Genomic DNA, 18,874 nt, shown 5'->3' on the forward strand with positions numbered 1-18,874 from the left:
AGGCTAGCCATGGATCTGATCATGGTCTTGGTGCTCATTCTGACATGTCTGCTTCTGTTCCCATACTGGAAATGGAGTTGTAAGAGAGGGAAGCTACCTCCTGGACCTACTCCTCTGCCAATTATTGGCAACATCCACCAGATAGATGTCAAGAAAAGGCACCAAGCCTTTACCAATGTAAGTATACTTTATGCTTGTCTGGCACTTTGTAAAGAGAGATATAAGTGATGCTGCTTTCAAAGAAACTCAGTACTAGAGAAAATACTTTTAAATAGATGTGGAGTGAAAAACAGCAAAGTTGTTTTTGTCTTTTCTGAGACTTGCCTGTAGTACTGCAGTTGGAATTAGTAATAAACAAGTTTTCAAATACTGCTTTCATAAACATTTTCTATTATTTTGATTAATGGCCAAGACTGAGGATGATAGTGATATTTTGTGATCTAACAAATAAATCTTGCCTAAAGATCAAAGTGCAGAACTAATTTCAGGTATGTGCTAATCAAATTACAACTAATAAAATATATGTGCAGCGGTGGCACAGTACTTTAATTCTAGGACTTAGAAGACAAAGGCAGACAGACCTCTGTCAGTTCAAAGCCAACCTGGGCTACAGTATACTGGTGCCGTCCAAAAAAGAAACAAAGCCATGTGGTAGTGGCTCACACCTTTAAATCAAGTACCAGGGAGGTAGAGAAGGGAAGTGATATGGTTGGGCAGACAGGGAACTCAAGGCGGGAGGAGACAAGAGCTTAGATGTGCTCTGAGCAGGCCTTCTGAGAATACAGTCTGAGCATTCAGTCTGAGGATTCAGTCTGGAGATGCAGTTTGAGGAGTCATAAAGACAGGATCACGCCTTTGAATCTGAGAATTCTGCAGAGGTAAAAGTCCCTCTAGTGGCTGGCTGAACTGCTTCTCTGATCTCTCAGCTTTCACCCCCTAATATCTGACTCTAGGTATTTAATATTAAGGCCAATTGGAATTAGCATTACAATGAATATTATTTAAATGAGTCATAAATGTAGAGATACATTGTTCTTGGATTATTCGTTCATGCCTTACTCTGTAGAATTAATTGGATCCTGATTAAAAGTAAAGCAATGGGCATGGAATCACACAGGAAAAGGAAACCATAAACAGTGTGGCTTAGCTTATACTGTGGTTTCCCGATCTCCTTTGATTCCATACAAATCCTATGCCTGGGACCAAAAATATTTCATTATGAGAATATTTTTTCTACAGTTCTGTATATTGTGGTGCAGCTTCTGTGACGCTTACTCTGTACTTTTGTAACAATAGATGAGGACTGAATTTGAACTCTTGTGCTGACTCAAGAGTTTAGATGTTTACCCTTCTTCACAGGTTTTGTAATTTTTAACAGAAAGTATTCACAGCTGGGTCCACAGAAGTCATGTGACTATTGATGTCTATGTCAGTATGAAGTTAGCGTGAGAATAATCTGCATTATCCATAAAATGGATAAGAATTGTGTGGTGGATTTGAAGGCTCTACTCCTTTGCAATAGAACCCAGGAAATGAGTGTGGAATTTTTAGTTCAGGCACTTTGTGAACTATGACAAAGAAACCTGTTGAATATCATAGTAAGGTGATTCCTTCTCTTTAGACTATAGACGGTCTGGGATATTGCTGGCACCCAGAAGGTAATCTATATGTAACAATCATCATATTGAAAGGTATATACAAACTTCAAATTTAGTTTTTCTGCATAAATATTTTTAACACAGTTTTATTACCAGTAAGAATAGGTAAACTACAGTGGCATTTTTAGAATATTTGTGTTTTCTATTATCATTTCAGTTCTCTAAAATCTATGGCCCTGTGTTCACTCTGTATTTTGGCATGAAACCTACAGTGGTGTTACATGGCTATGAGGCAATAAAAGAAGCTCTCATAGGTCATGGTGAGGAGTTTAGTGGAAGGGGAAGTGTCCCGATTCTTCAGATGGCTTTAAAAGGCTTTGGTAAGTATGCATGTGTTTCTGTGTATACTGGGAAGTATACATAGTGAGGTGGAGGGTGGAAAGCAGAGGTCATGTTGCTCTTCAGATATAAGTTTGGGACTCTATGTCTGCGACCACTCTGTTTATTTATGTATCTCTCAGACATACTCCCTAATCTTCTATTTCAATTTCTTTAGGCATTTCTTTTACCAATGGAGATATATGGAAAAAAACAAGGCACTTCTCACTCCTAACCCTGAGAAAACTGGGCACGGGGGGAAAAAGTATTGAGAACCATATTCAAGAGGAAGCACAGTTCCTTGTGGAGGAACTGAAGAAAACCAATGGTAGGTGCAGGTTCACAATCTGACATTTACATCTTGTCCTATGTATATCTGCATTAGTCAATTTTTCCCGTTCTATTCAAAGCATTGTTTTCTAAAGAGATGTCATGGGTATGGGTCTCATGTTAATTTTCTATGGAATTATAGAGCAATACATTCCCCTCATCAAAATTACTGTTTTCCTTTGCTTATCATCTTACCACAATACAATTTCCAATAGCAATAGCTACTAAGAAAACATAAGAACCCTAGAAAAGATTGGATTAGCTTTCTTTTCTTTTTTTTAATTTATTTATTAATTAAAGATTTCTGTCTCTTCCCCGCCACCGCCTCCCATTTCCCTCCCCCTCCCCCAATTTAGTCCCCCCCCTCCTCAGCCCGAAAAGCAATCAGGGTTCCCTGTCCTGTGGGAAGTCCAAGGAACCCCCACCTCCATCCAGGTCTAGTAAGTTGAGCATCCAAACTGCCTAGGCTCCCACAAAGCCAGTGCGTGCAGTAGGATCAGAAACCCATTGCCATTGTTCTTGAGTTCTCAGTAGTCCTCATTGTCCGCTATGTTCAGAGAGTCCGGTTTTATCCCAGGCTTTTCCAGACCCAGGCCAGCTGGCCTTGGTGAGTTCCCAGTAGAACATCCCCATTGTCTCAGTGTGTGGGTGCACCGCTTGCGGTCCTGAGTTCCTTGCTCGTGCTCTCTCTCCTTCTGCTCCTGATTTGGACCTTGAGATTTATGTTCGGTGCTCCAATGTGGGTCTCTGTCTCTGTTTCCTTTCATCGCCTGATGAAGGTTAATATTCAGGAGGATGCCTATGTTTTCCTTTGGGTTCTCCTTATTTAGCTTCTCTAGGATCACTAATTATAGGCTCAATGTCCTTGGTTTATGGATAGAAACCAAATATGAGTGAGTACATCCCATGTTCCTCTTTTTGGGTCTGGCTTACCTCACTCAGGATAGTGTTTTATATTTCCATCCATTTGCATGCAAAATTCAAGAAGCCCTTGTTTTTTTACTGCTGAGTAGTACTCTAATATGTATATATTCCATACTTTCTTTATCCATTCTTCCATTGAAGGGCATCTAGGTTGTTTCCAGGTTCTGGCTATCACAAACAATGCTGCTATGAACATTGTAGAGCATGTACTTTTGTTGTATGATAAGGCCTCTCTTGGGTATATTCCCAAGAGTGGTATTGCTGGGTCCAGGGGTAAGTTGATCCCGAATTTCCTGAGAAACCGCCACACTGCTTTCCAAAGTGGTTGCACAAGATTGCATTCCCACCAGCAATGGATGAGTGTACCCCTTTCTCCACAACCTCTACAACAAAGGCTATCATTGGTGTTTTTTTATTTTAGCCGTTCTGACAGGTGTAAGATGATATCTTAAAGCTGTCTTGATTTGCATTTCCCTGATCGCTAAGGAAGTTGAGCATGACTCATTACCTTACTTTTCTTCCATTTTCCTCTTTTTTCTTGAACAGGTCTAGACTGCTTCTCTAAAGTGTCTAAGTGTCCTTCTTGTATTATGTTTACTGTTTTTGGCAACTGTGGTATGATGTAATAATTTTATTTCTCATTGAGTGTAGTAGAATTCTTTTTGATTAATGCATCTCAGCTGCTTGCAAGGTATTAAAATGATATTGTTATATCTTCTGGCGTAACATTTAGTGGTTTGATTTCTGACCTTAATAAAACATGTTTCAACACAAATATTCAAAGGAAATGTACATGTGGAAATAACTAAACTTAGTAATTTTACTTGAAAAGTTGGCATTGTTGGCTCTCTAACATTTCCCTGTATGTCTTCAATTTTCATGTTGTTTTCTCCTTTAAGTTTTTGTGTTAGCTCTCGGTGCCAGGAGAGCCAGCATTGGGGTGAGTTTCTGACCCCGTGGCAGCAGCCTGGGACAGGGAACTCAGAAGTTCCTCAACCCCCTATCCTTCTTGGGCTCTCTGCAGGGCCTCTACTCCCTGCATACTGCCTCTTTCTTTCTATCCAACCCAGCTTGCATCCAGAACCCTGCCCACTTCTGCCCCCTTGCCCTCTTTGGGCACATAACATCATCCAGCTCAGCCTGTCTGGGCACTGGGTCCGAATCCTCAGGTCAACCAGGCTGGCGGGAGTTCATTTGTTTCAATAGCTTGCCTGCACCAAGCAAGGTAGGCGCTTTGTTTACAAGCTACCCAACCAGCACGGAGACCTGATCTCAGTGCCAGGAGAGCCAGCATTGGGGTGAGTTTCTGACCCCGTGGCAGCAGCCCGGAACAGGGAACTCAGATGTTCCTCAACCCCCTATCCTTCCTGGGCTCTCTGCAGGGCCTCTACTCCCTGCATACTGCATCTTTCTTCCTATCCAACCCAGCTTGCATCCAGAACCCTCTCCTCCTCTGCCCCCTTGACCTCTTTGGGCACATAACATCACCCAGCTCAGCCTGTCTGGGCGCTGGGTCCGAATCCTCAGGGCAACCAGGCTGGCAGGAGTTCCTTTGTTTCAAAAGGCTGCCTGCACCAAGCAAGGTAGGAGCTTTGTTTACGAGCTACCCAACAAGCATAAAGATCTGATCTCGGCACCAGGAGAGCCAGCATTGGGGAGAGCCATTATTGGGCACGGATGTCTGATCTCGGCACCAGGAAAGCCATCACTGGGGAGAGTCATCACTGGGAAGTTAAATCAGTAGGCAGGGAGACCTGATCCTGTAAAAGAAGATCCATAGGGGAGCATTAGGAGGAAGAGATGGGCAGGCGCCAATGCAAGAATTCACCCAACAATCTGAAAAGCAACATGAAACTACCAGAACCCACAACAGAAGGACATGAACACCTTAATCAAGAAGAAGTAGAAAAAAATGGACTTTATGAAAGTGATTGACACCCTTAAACAGCATGTAAAGAAAGCCCTTATAGAAATGGATGAGAAATATAACAGAAAGTTTGAAGAATTGAATAAATCAGTGAATGATAACCTAGAAAACAAAGGAAAAACAATCAAACAGATAATGGAAACAGTTCACGACTTGAAAACTGAAATGGAGGCAAAGAAGAAAACACAAACAGAGGGCCAGCTGGACATGAAAAATTTAAGTAAACAAACAGAGACTACAGAAACAGCATAACCAACAGAATACAAGATAGAAGATAGAATACAAGATAGAAGAAAGAATCTCAGATTCTGAAGATACCATAGAGAAAATAAACACACTGATTAAAGAAAACAGCAAGTCCAACAAACTCTCATCACAAAACATTCAGGAAGTCTGGGACACAATAAAAAGACCAAACCTAAGAATAATAGGAGTAGAAGAAGGAGAAGAAGTGCAGCTCAACAGTCCAGAAAATATATTTAATAAAATTATAGAAGAAAACTTTCCCAACCTAAAGAAAGATATACCTATGAAGGTTCAAGAAGCATACAGAACACCGAATAGACTGGACCAAAAAAAAAAAATCCCCTTGACATATAATAATCAAAACACAAAGCATACAGAATAAAGAAAGAATATTAAGAGCTACAAAGGAAAAAGGCCAAGTTAGTTATAAACATAAACCTATCAGACTTACACCTGACTTCTCTATAAAAACCATGAAAGCCAGAAGGTCATGTATAGATGTACGACAGGAACTAAGAGACCAGGGATGCAAGCCCAGACTACTATACCCAGCCAAGCTTTCGTTCACTATAAATAGAGAAAATAAAATTTTCCAGGATAAAAACAAATTTAAGCAATACGTAGCCACAAATCCAGCCTTACAGAAAGTAATAGAAGGAAAATCACTAACCAAGGAGTCTAACAATGACCACAATAACTCAGACATCTAGAGACCCTTCACCAACACATCTCAAAGAAGGGAAACACACAAACTCTACGACTAAAAGAGTGACCAGAGTTAACAACCACTGGTCATTAATATCACTTACTGTCAATGGACTCAACTCACCTATAAAAAGGCACAGGCAAAGAGATTGGATACAAAAGCAGGATCCAACATTCTGCTGTTTACAAGAAACACACCTCAACCAAAAAGACAGACACCTACTCAGAGTAAAGGGCTGGGAAAAGGCTTATCGAGCAAATGGACCTAAGAAACAAGCAGGTGTGGCCATACTAATCTCTAACAAAGTTGACTTCAAACTTAAATCAATCAGAAGAGATGGAGAGGGTCATTTTATACTCATAACAGGAACAGTTCATCAGGATGAAGTCTCAATCCTGAATATCTATGCCCCTAATATAAAAGCACCCACGTATATAAAAAAAGACATTGCGAAAACACAAGGCAGCCATCAAACCACACACACTAATAGTAGGAGACTTCAACATTACTCTCTCACCAAAGGACAGGTCAATCAGAGAGCAACCTAAAAGAGAAATAAGAGAATTAATGGAGGTAATGAAGCAAATGGACCTAACAGACATCTATAGAACATTCCACCCAAATAGGAAAGAATATACCTTCTTCTCTGCAGCTCATGGAACCTTCTCGAAAATTGACCACATAGGCAGTAAAAAGCAAACATCCACAGTTACAAAAAAATATTAGTAACCACCTGTGTCTTATCAGATCACCATGGATTAAAGTTAGAATTCAACAACAATGCTACCCCCAGAAAGCCTACAAATTCATGGTAACTGAACAGTCAACTACTGAACCATACCTGGATTAAGAAAGAAATTAAAGTTTTCCTGGAATTCAATGAAAATAAACAAACAACATACTCAATCTTATGGGACACTATGAAATCAGTCCTAAGAGGAAAGTTAATAGCACTAAGTGCCCACTTAAAGAAAACAGAGAAAGCACATATTGGAGACTTAACAGCCCACCTGAAAGCTCTAGAAAAAAAGAAGCAGACTCACCTAGGAGAAGTAGAAGACTGGAAATAATCAAACTGAGGGCTGAAATCAACAAAATAGAAACACAGAAAACAATCAAAAGAATCAATGAAACAAAGCTGGTTCCTGGAGAAAATCAACAAGATTGACAAATCCCTATCCAAACTAATCAAAGGGCAGAGAGAGAATTTGAAAATTAATAAGATCAGAAATGAAAAGGGAGACATAATCACAGACACAGAGGAAATTCAGAAAATCATTAGATCTTACTAAAAAAGCAAGTATGCCACAAAACTGGAAAATTTAAAAGAAATGGACACTTTTTAGATAAATACCATATACCAAAGTTAAACCAGGACCAGGTGAACAATCTAAGTAGACCTGTTAGTCGTGAAGAATTAGTAGTTGTTATCAAAAACCTCCCTACCAAAAAAACGCCCAGGACCAGATGGTTTCAATGCAGAATTCTACCAGAACTTCCAAAAGACCTAATACCTATATTCCTTAATGTATTACACAATATAGAAACAGAAGAGTCATTGCCAAATTCCTTTTATAAAGCTACAGTTACTCTGATACCAAAACCGCAAAAAAGACTCAACCAAGAAAGAGATTTATAGGGCAATCTCACTCATGAACATCGTAGCAAAAAATCCTCAACAAAATACTGGCAAACCGAATCCAAGAACACATTAGAAAAATTTATCCATTATGATCCATTAGGCTCCATGCCAGAGATGCAGGGCTGGTTCAACATAAGAAAATCTATCAATGTAATCCATCATATAAATAAACTGAAAGAAAAAAACCATATGATCATTTCATTAGATGCTGAAAAAGCTTTTGACAAAATTCAACATCCTTTTATGATAAAAGTCTTGGAGAGATTAGGGACACAAGGGTCATACCTAAATATAATTAAAGCTATTTACACCAAGCCGACAGCTAACATCAAATTAAACGGAGAGAAACTCAAAGCCATCCCACTAAAATCAGGAGCACGACAAGGCTGTCCACTCTCTCCATACCTCTTCAATATAGTGCTTGAAGTTTTAGCAATAGCAATAAGGCAGCATAAGGGGACCAAGGGGATCCGAATTGGAAAGGAAGAAGTTAAACTTTCGTTATTTGCAGATGATATGATAATGTACCTAAGCGACCCCCAAAACTCCACCAAAGAAATCCTACAGCTGATAAACACCTTTAGTACTGTGGCAGGATACAAGATCAACTCCAAAATATCATTTGCCCTCTTATACACAAATGATATGGAAGCAGAGAGGGAAATCAGAGAAGCATCACCTTTCACGATACCCACAAATAGCATAAAATATCTTGGGGTAACTCTAACCAAGGAAGTGAAAGATCTATTTGACAAGAACTTTAAGACCTTGAAGAAAGAAATTGAGGAGGATACCAGAAAATGGAAGGACCTCCCTTGCTCTTGGATTGGGAGGATCAACATAGTAAAAATGGCAATTCTACCAAAGGCAATTTATAGATTCAATGCAATACCCATCAAGGTCCCATCAAAATTCTTCACAGATCTTGAGAGGACAATAATCAACTTTATATGGAAAAACAAAAAAACCAGGATAGCCAAAACAATCTTATACAATAAAGGAACTTCTGGAGGCATTAACATCCCTGACTTCAAACTCTATTACAGAGCTACAGTAATGAAAACAGCGTGGTATTGGCATAAAAACAGAGAAGTTGACCAATGGAATCGTATAGAAGACCCGGATTTTAGCCCACAAGCCTATAAACACCTCATTTTCAATAAAGGAGCTAAAAGTATACAATGGAAGAAAGAAAGCATCTTCAACAAATGGTGCTGGCACAACTGGATGTCAACCTGTAGAAGAATGAAAATAGACCCATATCTATCACCATGCACAAAACTCAAGTCCAAATGGATCAAAGACCTCAATATCAGTCCAAGCACACTGAACCTGATAGAAGAGAAATTGGGAGGTACCCTACAACAGATGGGCACAGGCGATCACTTCCTAGGTATAACCCCAGCAGCACAGACATTAAGGGCAACATTGAATAAATGGGACCTACTGAAACTGAGAAGCTTCTGTAAAGCAAAGGACACTGTCACTAAGACAAAAAGGCAACCCACTGACTGGGAGAAGATCTTCACCAACCCTGCAACAGACAATGATGAATATCTTGCATATCACCATAGAACCTTCATCTAGCAATGGATGGAGATGGAGACAGAGACCCACACTGGAGCATCGGACTAAGCTCCCAAAGTCCCAATGAGGAGCAGAAGGAGGGAGAACATGAGCATGGAAGTCAGGACCACGAGAGGTGCACCCACCCACTGAGACAGTGGTGCTGATCTATTGGGAGCTCACCAAGGCCAGCTGGACTGTGACTGAAAAAGCATGGGATAAAACCAGACTCTCTGAACATGGCGAATAATGAGGGCTGATGAGAAGCCAAGGACAATGGCACTGGGTTTTGTTTCTACTTCATGTTCTGGCTTTGTGGGAGCCTAGCCAGTTTGGATGTTCACCTTCCTAGACCTGGATGGACTGGGGAGGACCTTGGACTTTCCACAGGGCAGAGAACCCTGACTGCCCTTTGTACTGGAGAGGGAGGGGGAGAGGAGTGGGGGAAGGGGAGAGGGGCGGGAGGAGGGGGAGGGAAATGGGAGTCTGGGAGGAGGCAGAAATTTTTTTTCCAATAAAAAAAATTTTTTTGTTTTAGAAAAGTGATGGTTGTTACTTTGCCAACACTCTGGATGCTACTCCTGTTACTTATGAATGAAGAATCTTATTATGGCTGTGCATCCCTAAGTGAATTTGTTTTCGCATTCTTGACAAATATAATAAAAGATTGCCTATCAGATTTTATATATGAATGGCATGCACACATGCAATAACAATCTCAAAGTCTTAGCTTCCAATGTTTTGCTTAAACACTTGGTATTGCTTAGAGTACTGCATTATATTAATTGTATGGTAAAAATATCAGTAAGTTCAAGGAATTTCTTATGCTCACTAGTCCAAATTTGTTAAATTATTTGAGTTTACATAAATTAGGGTCAACTTCAATACAAACAATATTGGTCTCTTGGTCACAGCAAATTCACCACTGAAAGGAATAAAAGGAAATAATCATTTTCTCCTATCTATTTTATTCTTTTCTGTGTTGTCCTAAAAATAATCCACCCAAGTGAGTCATATCACCCATAGTATGTTGAGTCCTCCCTCATCATCAGAAATGCAGGAAGAGCATGAGAGATAAGAACTCAGTTTAGGTTGATGGAGCATTTACTCTTCTGAGTTTTCTTCTTTTGTGCTAACTGTGGTTTGTGTCAACTTGACTTAAACTAATCAACACAGAAACTGATTACTCACTTTTTTACTTGTGAAATCAATCACATGATATATGTAATGCATACATTTTAATCATTTTTGTGATATACTATCTTGATACTTACTCTAAAGTAGCAATGAAAATATCCACAACTGTAAGTTTTGCTCAAATGTATTGAATGCGAAGTTTGGCCATGATAAATATTATTTTCTTTCCAGAAAATAGCATTGTTGAAAATCCACTGGATTCTGGATGACATAGTGGAGACAAGTTTCTAATGACAGATCATGAACTTTGTCACACTGATGGTTTTTCTCCTCCTTTTTCTTCCATTATTTCCACTTACATTCAGTTTTGCTTTTATCATACTTTCACTACAGGTATTAACATGAAATAATTTTTTAAACAGCAAAATTCACTGTTTTAAACATGAATATGTGAAAAGAAAAGTCTTCAGTAGTTTCCTCATGATTTTTGCTTTATCTGTAATGGACTTTGGAAATATAGGCTCTCATATAATTTAGTTATGTAAACAGGTCAGGTAATAGTTAAAGTTGTTGCTTTTACACTTTCTTCCCATGGAACACTGACTTATCCCATTTTTCAAGTTTCTTTTCCTCCTAATTCTTGGATGTTTCTACATGATCCCTCTAGTCCAAAATACTAGCACAATAGATTATTAATTTTTGTTTTGTTTTTCTGTTTTTTAGTTTATTGGAATAGGATTTCTCTGTGTAAAACTGAATGGCCTGTAAGTAGATCTGTAGACAAGGCTTGCCTGGAACTCAGTTCACCCTCTCACTCAGACTCACACAATTGTCCTCTCCAGTTTTCCAGGATTAGGCACTACTGACTCAGATGGGAGCATTGCTGAGATTGGCTCATAGGCTTCTCAGCCCTGCACACACAAGCACAGAAAAACTGTCAATCCATACAGATTCCAGGGACTCTTTTCTCTATCAATGATGAGCCCCAAGGGCTTATATCTTTATTTGAGAAAGAAGATGTTGAGTAGTCACTGGTACCTATTCTCAGAAAACATTTCACAGAAGCAAAAAGATTAAATTTTAGTGGTAAAGATGTTTTCATATAAGAAAGAACTCTTGCAGTAAATTATATCAGTTATTATTATCCAGAAAAACAAACCAAAAAAAATACAATGAAAGAAACATTCACCTGAATATTAGAGAAAATGATATGCCCAAATACTTGTCACTGTCAATCAAACTATGTCAAACTCCTATTACAACAACTTTCTTCGTTTGATTGCTAAGGATGAAGGATAAGACTAGAATCAAAAGAGTTATAATCAATTCAGTTTTATGTCAATCAGTTATAATCCACATGGATGACATTTCAAAGGCCTCCATTAGTTCCACCTAAATATTTTGTTTGTGACCTTGGAGCACAGACCCATTTTGATGTCAAGAATCACTACTATATTTTCAATGGATCTTATGAGACAAATAAGCTGCAAGACTTTTTGATAGATTCATAAAAGTTTTTTTTTCTGTCCTGAGTGTGAGAATCTTGAAAGAGATCTGCATGTCACACCAAAGGAGCAAACAATAGCTGATTCTTATAATGTCTGTGGGTATCAAATTTGTTTGATATATGTCATAAATTCTGGACATTCATTATCAAAAACCCAAGTGAGAAGGGTGATAACAATTCAAGGAGTAAAAGAAAGGTGAAGAAGGAAAGGATTTGACATATCTTAAAAGAGATGTATGATGCAGACCTTTAGTGATACAAATTTTCCCCAGATGGATAGAAATACTCTATAAAATATATCTCAAAAGAATTTGCCAAAGTTATTTGTGTTCAAATAGAATCATTAATAAAATTTTGATGGACATGAAGGAAGTATCTTCTTGTGATAAAAGAAAGGTTGTGGTGAAAATATTTAAGTGTTATATTCAAAAATTGTTAGTGTACCAAAGATTAAAATGGTGTTATCTGCCAAAGATGAGATGAAGACATTGATGTTGGTGACACATATATAGACGGATGTAACTTAACTTAAAAACGTACTGCCAGAAAACTTTTTCTATTATCAGCCAGTAGTGCACCATGTACATACAAGAGCTGAAATGGTTTAATATCATGCTACAATTCACATAAAAATGCTATTATTGTGAATGATCTGTGATTAAGCCCAATAAGATAGCTAGAGAGTCCTTCCATATCACTGAGTAATGGAAGTTTGCTCAACTGATAAATGTTTTAGAACACTATTATTGGACTCATCATACCTCATTTAATAGCTATAAAAATAAATAATTAATATTGATCATTGTTCAAACTTTGGACTATTAATAGTCAATGTTAACATAATTGGCTAATTTTTTGGATGTAGTGTCATTTATTGTAAGATCCTGGAACTTGGTAGATTGTTCTGTTATACAAACTGCAGAATACAAACAAAAACTTTTTAGTGACCTTACCTATTAGGCTACAGAGTTCTCTAAAAGTGTCATCAGTATCCTTTCAAATGGGCAACTGGTAATTCCTGTCAGTCTAAGGAAGTCAGATGATCAAATGGCAGTATGACATCCTCACGAGAAGTAAAAATGATCTGCTTATTTTAATACGAAATTTTTAGTCATCGAGTTATGACTTTTCAGTTGGTATACGGCCACCCCAAAGTATGATTGTAACTGTGTTCATTGCACATTAGATGATCCAGGGAAATTATAAACCAACAAGCATTTTGCATGTGTTCTGTGGTTGCTTTGTACTGAGAGTAAAGGTTTGATGTGTGGTTAAACATAAACTCTTATACTACTACTTAGGGGAGTCCAGAAAAAGGAGCATTTACTCTCTAGCAGAAGTGAGTAGAGTTTTTCACATTTTAATCTCATAATAGAATTTCAATATGTTTTAGACAAACTGTATGTTGTGTATGGTATGCTCCCCCTTTATTCCCTAGAATAACTTACAATTTAATGCCTTTTATGTTTATATATAATAGCCTATATTTCAGGTTTGGGTTACAATCTTGCCAAAATAATTGTTACTGAGTACTATTTACTCCACGATCCCCAATTGTCTTTTTTGAAGGAAAAACCAAAGTCAGAATTAAATAAGTAAATAAAAATCATTTTGCAGATAATAGCACATGCTTAAGGTTAAACCAGCCAGTAAAATAGACATGATCTCTTCTTATTTAACTAGTGAGTTTGAAGATGGACTGAAATGTAATGTCAATATGGCTGTGTATTATTCACCAGATAAATATATAGTTGTTAAGAATATTCAAAATTATAATTCCATTTAAAATGTTTAAACTACTTTAACTAGTTAACAAAAGCAGCATTTCTTCTTCATATATTTTAGTAACATTTGGCATTTGTTTCCAACTCTTCAGGTTCACCCTATGATCCCTCCTTCATCTTGACCTGTGCTCCCTGCAATGTCATTTGCTCCATTATTTTCCAAAATCGTTTTGAGTATAAAGATCAAGTTTTTGTTAGCTTGATAGAAAAACTGAATGCGAACTCTAAGATTCTGAGCTCTCGCTGGGTACAGGTAAAGCCAATATCCTTTCCTTCTGAGAACACACTTATGGTCTTTTTTCCTTACAGCTCAAATCAATATGGATCAGGAAGGAGGGACGTGACCAGCTGACAAGGGATAATGTATTATGGAAATAATTCTCTGGAGGGAGGACTCAACCCATAAGTGTACAAATAGCAAAAACCTAGAGGCAGATGCCAACTGAGTGAAGCCTGATTGTTTCTTATCAATGAATCTTCCTGTCGATTAATACAGAATTGTTAAAATACTGCATCTGTTTCTATAAGAGTGATCAGTCATTCACAGAATGTTTTACTAATCAAATACTGTATCTATTTTTCATCAAACACATTCTGAACATATTACTGGGAACTTTATTTCAGTATAGACAGAATTTTCTCTGAAAGGAGGAAGAATACTAATGGCAAAGAAAGCTGACAGTAAACACTGAGTACTCCTGTCATTCAATGGGTCAGTTGGGATTCTAGTTTATAGATCGTCAGTAAAAATGGAAAGATGTATGTTTTGATGCTATGTGGACCATAAATATCCTCATAGAATTGTTCTAGTATGAACAAAAGTTTCTTGCTCTCTGCATACAAAATGATTGTTTGATCAAAGAGAAATCCCTAAGGCCTATGTGGTGCAATTGATTTTACTACACACCCATTTCTTTGAGCCAAACCCAACACTAAAGAATCATTGCATTTCAAAAGATGGTTGATAGATAGTGAACCTGGGGCACTAGATTTTTCTGTAAATGTCACCCCAAAAATTTTAACTTCTATTGTCACATTGAAAGGCTGTGAGTGTTTAAATCACATGTATTTCAAACTGTAGGACAGAATTTATTTGAGCCTACAATGAGTTTATATGAACAAAATTTATGATAAAAGATAGGTGACTATGGAAATTTTACTAAGGTCATTAACAATTATTGGAAAATTGAGAAATTTCTTCATCAAGTCTATTTAAATAAAGAAGTAATCAATACACCTTCTTATGATGAATATGAATCATTCCTCTATCTAGCAATTCAAATCATTCATGTGACACATTACTAATATATCTTTCTTAGGTCAATACAGTGTCTATTTTTTGTAAATTCTTGCATTTTCTTGCAGCTTTGCAATATGTTCCCTGTTCTGATTGATTATTGTCCAGGGATCCATAATACATATTATGAAAACTTGACTTCTATTCAGAGTTACCTTTCGGCAAAAATAAAAGAAAATGAGGATTCCTTGGATGCTACCAACCCTCGGAACTTTATTGATTATTTCCTAATTAAAAGAAGGCAGGTAAAGTGTTAATATTCATTTATTCAATTATTAAATTGGTAAAATATTTTATACTTCATTGAAGTGATGTTTAAAACCATGTCAGTATCATTTGAAAAACAAGTTAGTATTGTTTATGTGTGTGAAAGCCTGAAAAAAAATGGTTAATATCGTTAATAAGAGCACATTGATGCCATTCTTTTAATTAAAACCAAAAAAGAAAAACTCAAAAAATCTAGCATGATAGAAAGACAACACAAAAGGCAAACAAAAGGAAACAAATTTCAATATAGTAATAAATCACAAATTTTCTGTCTTAACTTGAACATGAATATCATCAATGACTGTGTTTTGATCACTTGCATATCATACAGATTAAAAGAAATCTGTACACATTTGCACTGATCAACACAATATTGACTTCTAAAGGATGAATGATGTGTACCATGGGGAATAGTAGGTGGATGAAAGACTAAAGCTTTGAGTAAAATTTCTCATGTGTTAATGAATTAATACCAGTGCGGTTAGAAATTGGGTTGCTGTCAGGATTACTGTTGGCATTGTGTAATTTCAGAAAGAGTTTCTCCACAATTTAGTTTGCACTCTTGTTAAGAAAAAAAACTAATGATAAATATTCTGGTGTGATGGGAGTCAGTTGTACTTCCATTTTTATGGTTTGTATATTTTATTGGTAGTTCAGTATCCGAGGTCTTTGTTATTGAAATATTATATCAGTATTTAAAATCCTGAACTTTGCTACATGTTTCTGACAGACTGCTTTACCATTCTGAATCCTTTAAATTTCCATATGAATTTAAAATATGGTGTCAATATTTGTAGAGAGGCCAGTGGAAATTCACACAGAGACTGCACTTAAATGTCAATCATTTAAAACAGAGGTAATATTAACATATGTTGCCAGTCACCAATTTGAAGCACTGACAACCTTCTAGTTTCAAAATGTTGCATCACTTTACAAAATGCACCATGCCATTAACAATTTCTCTCCAAAATCTATGGCATTATCAATAACTGTGAGTGTAATTTTTCTCTTCATGGACTTTCCTGTATCTTTCTGACAGAGTATACTGACATCTAAACCAGTTCTCAGTAGAAGGGATTTAGTTTTCTCTACCTGCACATGCATACAATCTTGGATGCTTCTTCTAGTTCAGCTTGTTTCTGTACTGTGGTCACCTGTTACTGCAACCTTGGTTTACAAGAATGATAACAACACACTCATTCACCATCCTGTGTATTTGCATTATTTCTACCCCTGACTCTTCTGAGCTATTCGTTTAGAAACATGTGTGCATGTGTTCCTTGATAGCAGGTTTTCATGTTTTTTGTGCATATCCCCAACATGGAGTTTCTGTTTCAAACTCATTTCATATTTATCTTTGTGAAGAACACACAAAATTTTCAACTAACTGTTTAAGATTCATAGCTTTCAGAATCTTTATTTTTTGAGTTTTCTTTCATGTGTAAGGGATTTTTGCCTTTTTACTCGCCTACATATTATTCTGTATATCTGGATATCAAAGTATTTTGCATCTTGATGTGTGTGCCAAAACCACACTTGCATTCATTGATGTAGGTTTCCATTTTGAGGGTTCAGATCTTTCTCCATAGTTTCATTTGAATCTGTGGACTTGTTTTCCTATTTGATTTTTAGTACAGATAGAAGTGGCTCATTAGATTACTTTGAGGAATAATAATGTTGTAGGAGGTCCTTCTGTATTTGTATTGCTTTCATTGGTTAATCAATAAAGAAACTGCTTGGCCTGATAGAACAGAACTTAGATAGGCAGAGAAGGCAGAACTGTATTCTGGGAAAAAGAAAGCAGCAGATAGAGCCGAGCCACCATGCAGCTGCCAGGTCAGACATACTGAATCTTTCCCGGTAAGCCACGACCTCGCGGTGACATACAGGTTATTATAAATAAGTTCAATTACAATGTGAGAGTTAACCAATAAGAGGCTATAGCTTATGGGTCAGGCAGTGTTTTAATTAATACAATTTCTGTGTGGTTATTTTGGGGGTTAAGCTAGCTGGGCAGCTGGATGCGGCCCACTCTCCTCTTTCTACATAATACCTCCATTTTAAAGCTTTTTCAAATTTCAGGGCTTGTGTATGAATTGGTTTTCCACTTATTTACTTATATTCTGCTTCTTAGTTCCAGAAATGGTTCTAAGTGTGTCAATCTTTCATGCATGTAATTATACAATATTAAATATTTTACGACAATTTAAATGTTATTATTTATTTGATTTCATTTTCGTTTACTAATTTCTGTTGTACAGAGTCATACCTAAGTTTAATTTTTTACTTCAAATTGCACTGATGTAATTTGTTAGGTTTTGTAATTTTATCTTTTTCTGTTTATTTTTTGTTAATTTTATATACCAACCACAGTTCCCCATCTTTCTGTTCCTCCAACACCCACTAACCCACACCCATCCACTCCTCATAAAGGGTAATACTTTGAGTGTATTTTCATGCTAGATCCTGTTCTTGTCTCTGTATTTCCATATCTGTACACCTATTATATATAGATGTTAATATCCTTCTCTAGTTTTTGGAAAATTTCTACCAAGATATTCTAAAGCATGTGATCTATGATGTTATTCTTTTTCTATATACACTTCCTGAAGGTTGGGTCTCTTCCCATTGCTCAAGTGCTCTCTTCGTTTATCTTTATATATCTTCTTTAATTTATCATAGGCCTTTAGAGAGTTATCTAACTCCTCTACTCCTTTTTGTGCTTTATTTTTAACTGAACTATCTAAAAAATGTCAGTGTTATTTTTAGTATGTTATTTAAATATAATATAATTACACCACTACTTCCTGCCCTTTCCCTCTACCTATACCTACCATGCACCACGCTTCCCTTGATATTCATGATCCAATGTTCTTTAATGATTATTGCTACATGTGTAAGTGTATAAGGATAAGTACATAAATTCAACAATGTGAGAACATTCAGTATTGACCATCTGTATATTTTAGGACTGACCACTTAACATTGGATAACCTTTTCTGGTGCTCAACTTTGAGAAAGACTGCATCTCTCTTTCTCCACAGTTTTTAATTGCAACTCATCATCTGGGCTTGTCATCCCAAGTAACTCTTCTCAGCAACATCATAATTCACTTGATTTTATAACTATTTCGATTATATTCAATAGCCCTATTTTAGACATCTCATGAGTGTAGCTTCCCTGTCATATCAAGAAAAGCCATCTTGCAGAAAACTTCCTTACCATCTGATTATTGCTATCATTCTCCCTCATATTCTAAGATGTACACTGAGCCTCAAGTGTAATGGGTTTATCATGAATGTTATAACTGGGACTGAACATCCCATAGACAGTTGTTCTCCACAAGCTAATAGGTGATAATTTCTTCTTCTTCTGTAAAAAAAAAATACATCACTTGTGGATGTGAATCCTATACCACTGTGTAAATAGAAACAGTTCATTTGTTTCCTAGCTGCCCAGATACAAATGATCACACAGAAACTATATTAATTACAAAACAATTTGCCCTATTAGCTCCAGATTTTTATTAACTAACTTTTACGTTTTAAATTAACCTATTTCTATT

General features: G+C 36.9%; 1 protein-coding gene across 2 annotated transcripts in view; it reads left to right on the top strand.

The window, feature by feature from the left end:
* Window positions 1-18,874, top strand: part of LOC142850440 (cytochrome P450 2C26-like) — a 32,089-nt gene continuing 13,215 nt past the window's right edge. Inside the window, exons 1-5 of one of the 2 annotated variants that reach the window (XM_075973993.1) lie at window positions 1-177; window positions 1,816-1,978; window positions 2,155-2,304; window positions 13,838-13,998; window positions 15,111-15,287. In XM_075973993.1, coding sequence (XP_075830108.1) covers window positions 10-177; window positions 1,816-1,978; window positions 2,155-2,304; window positions 13,838-13,998; window positions 15,111-15,287 — 819 coding nt within the window. In that variant the 5' untranslated portion in view covers window positions 1-9. The remainder of the gene's footprint in view (window positions 178-1,815; window positions 1,979-2,154; window positions 2,305-13,837; window positions 13,999-15,110; window positions 15,288-18,874) is intronic. The other variant, XM_075973994.1, reaches the window with a different exon arrangement.

Source organism: Microtus pennsylvanicus, chromosome 5, assembly GCF_037038515.1.
Source record: "Microtus pennsylvanicus isolate mMicPen1 chromosome 5, mMicPen1.hap1, whole genome shotgun sequence".
Classification (NCBI taxonomy): domain Eukaryota; kingdom Metazoa; phylum Chordata; class Mammalia; order Rodentia; family Cricetidae; genus Microtus; species Microtus pennsylvanicus.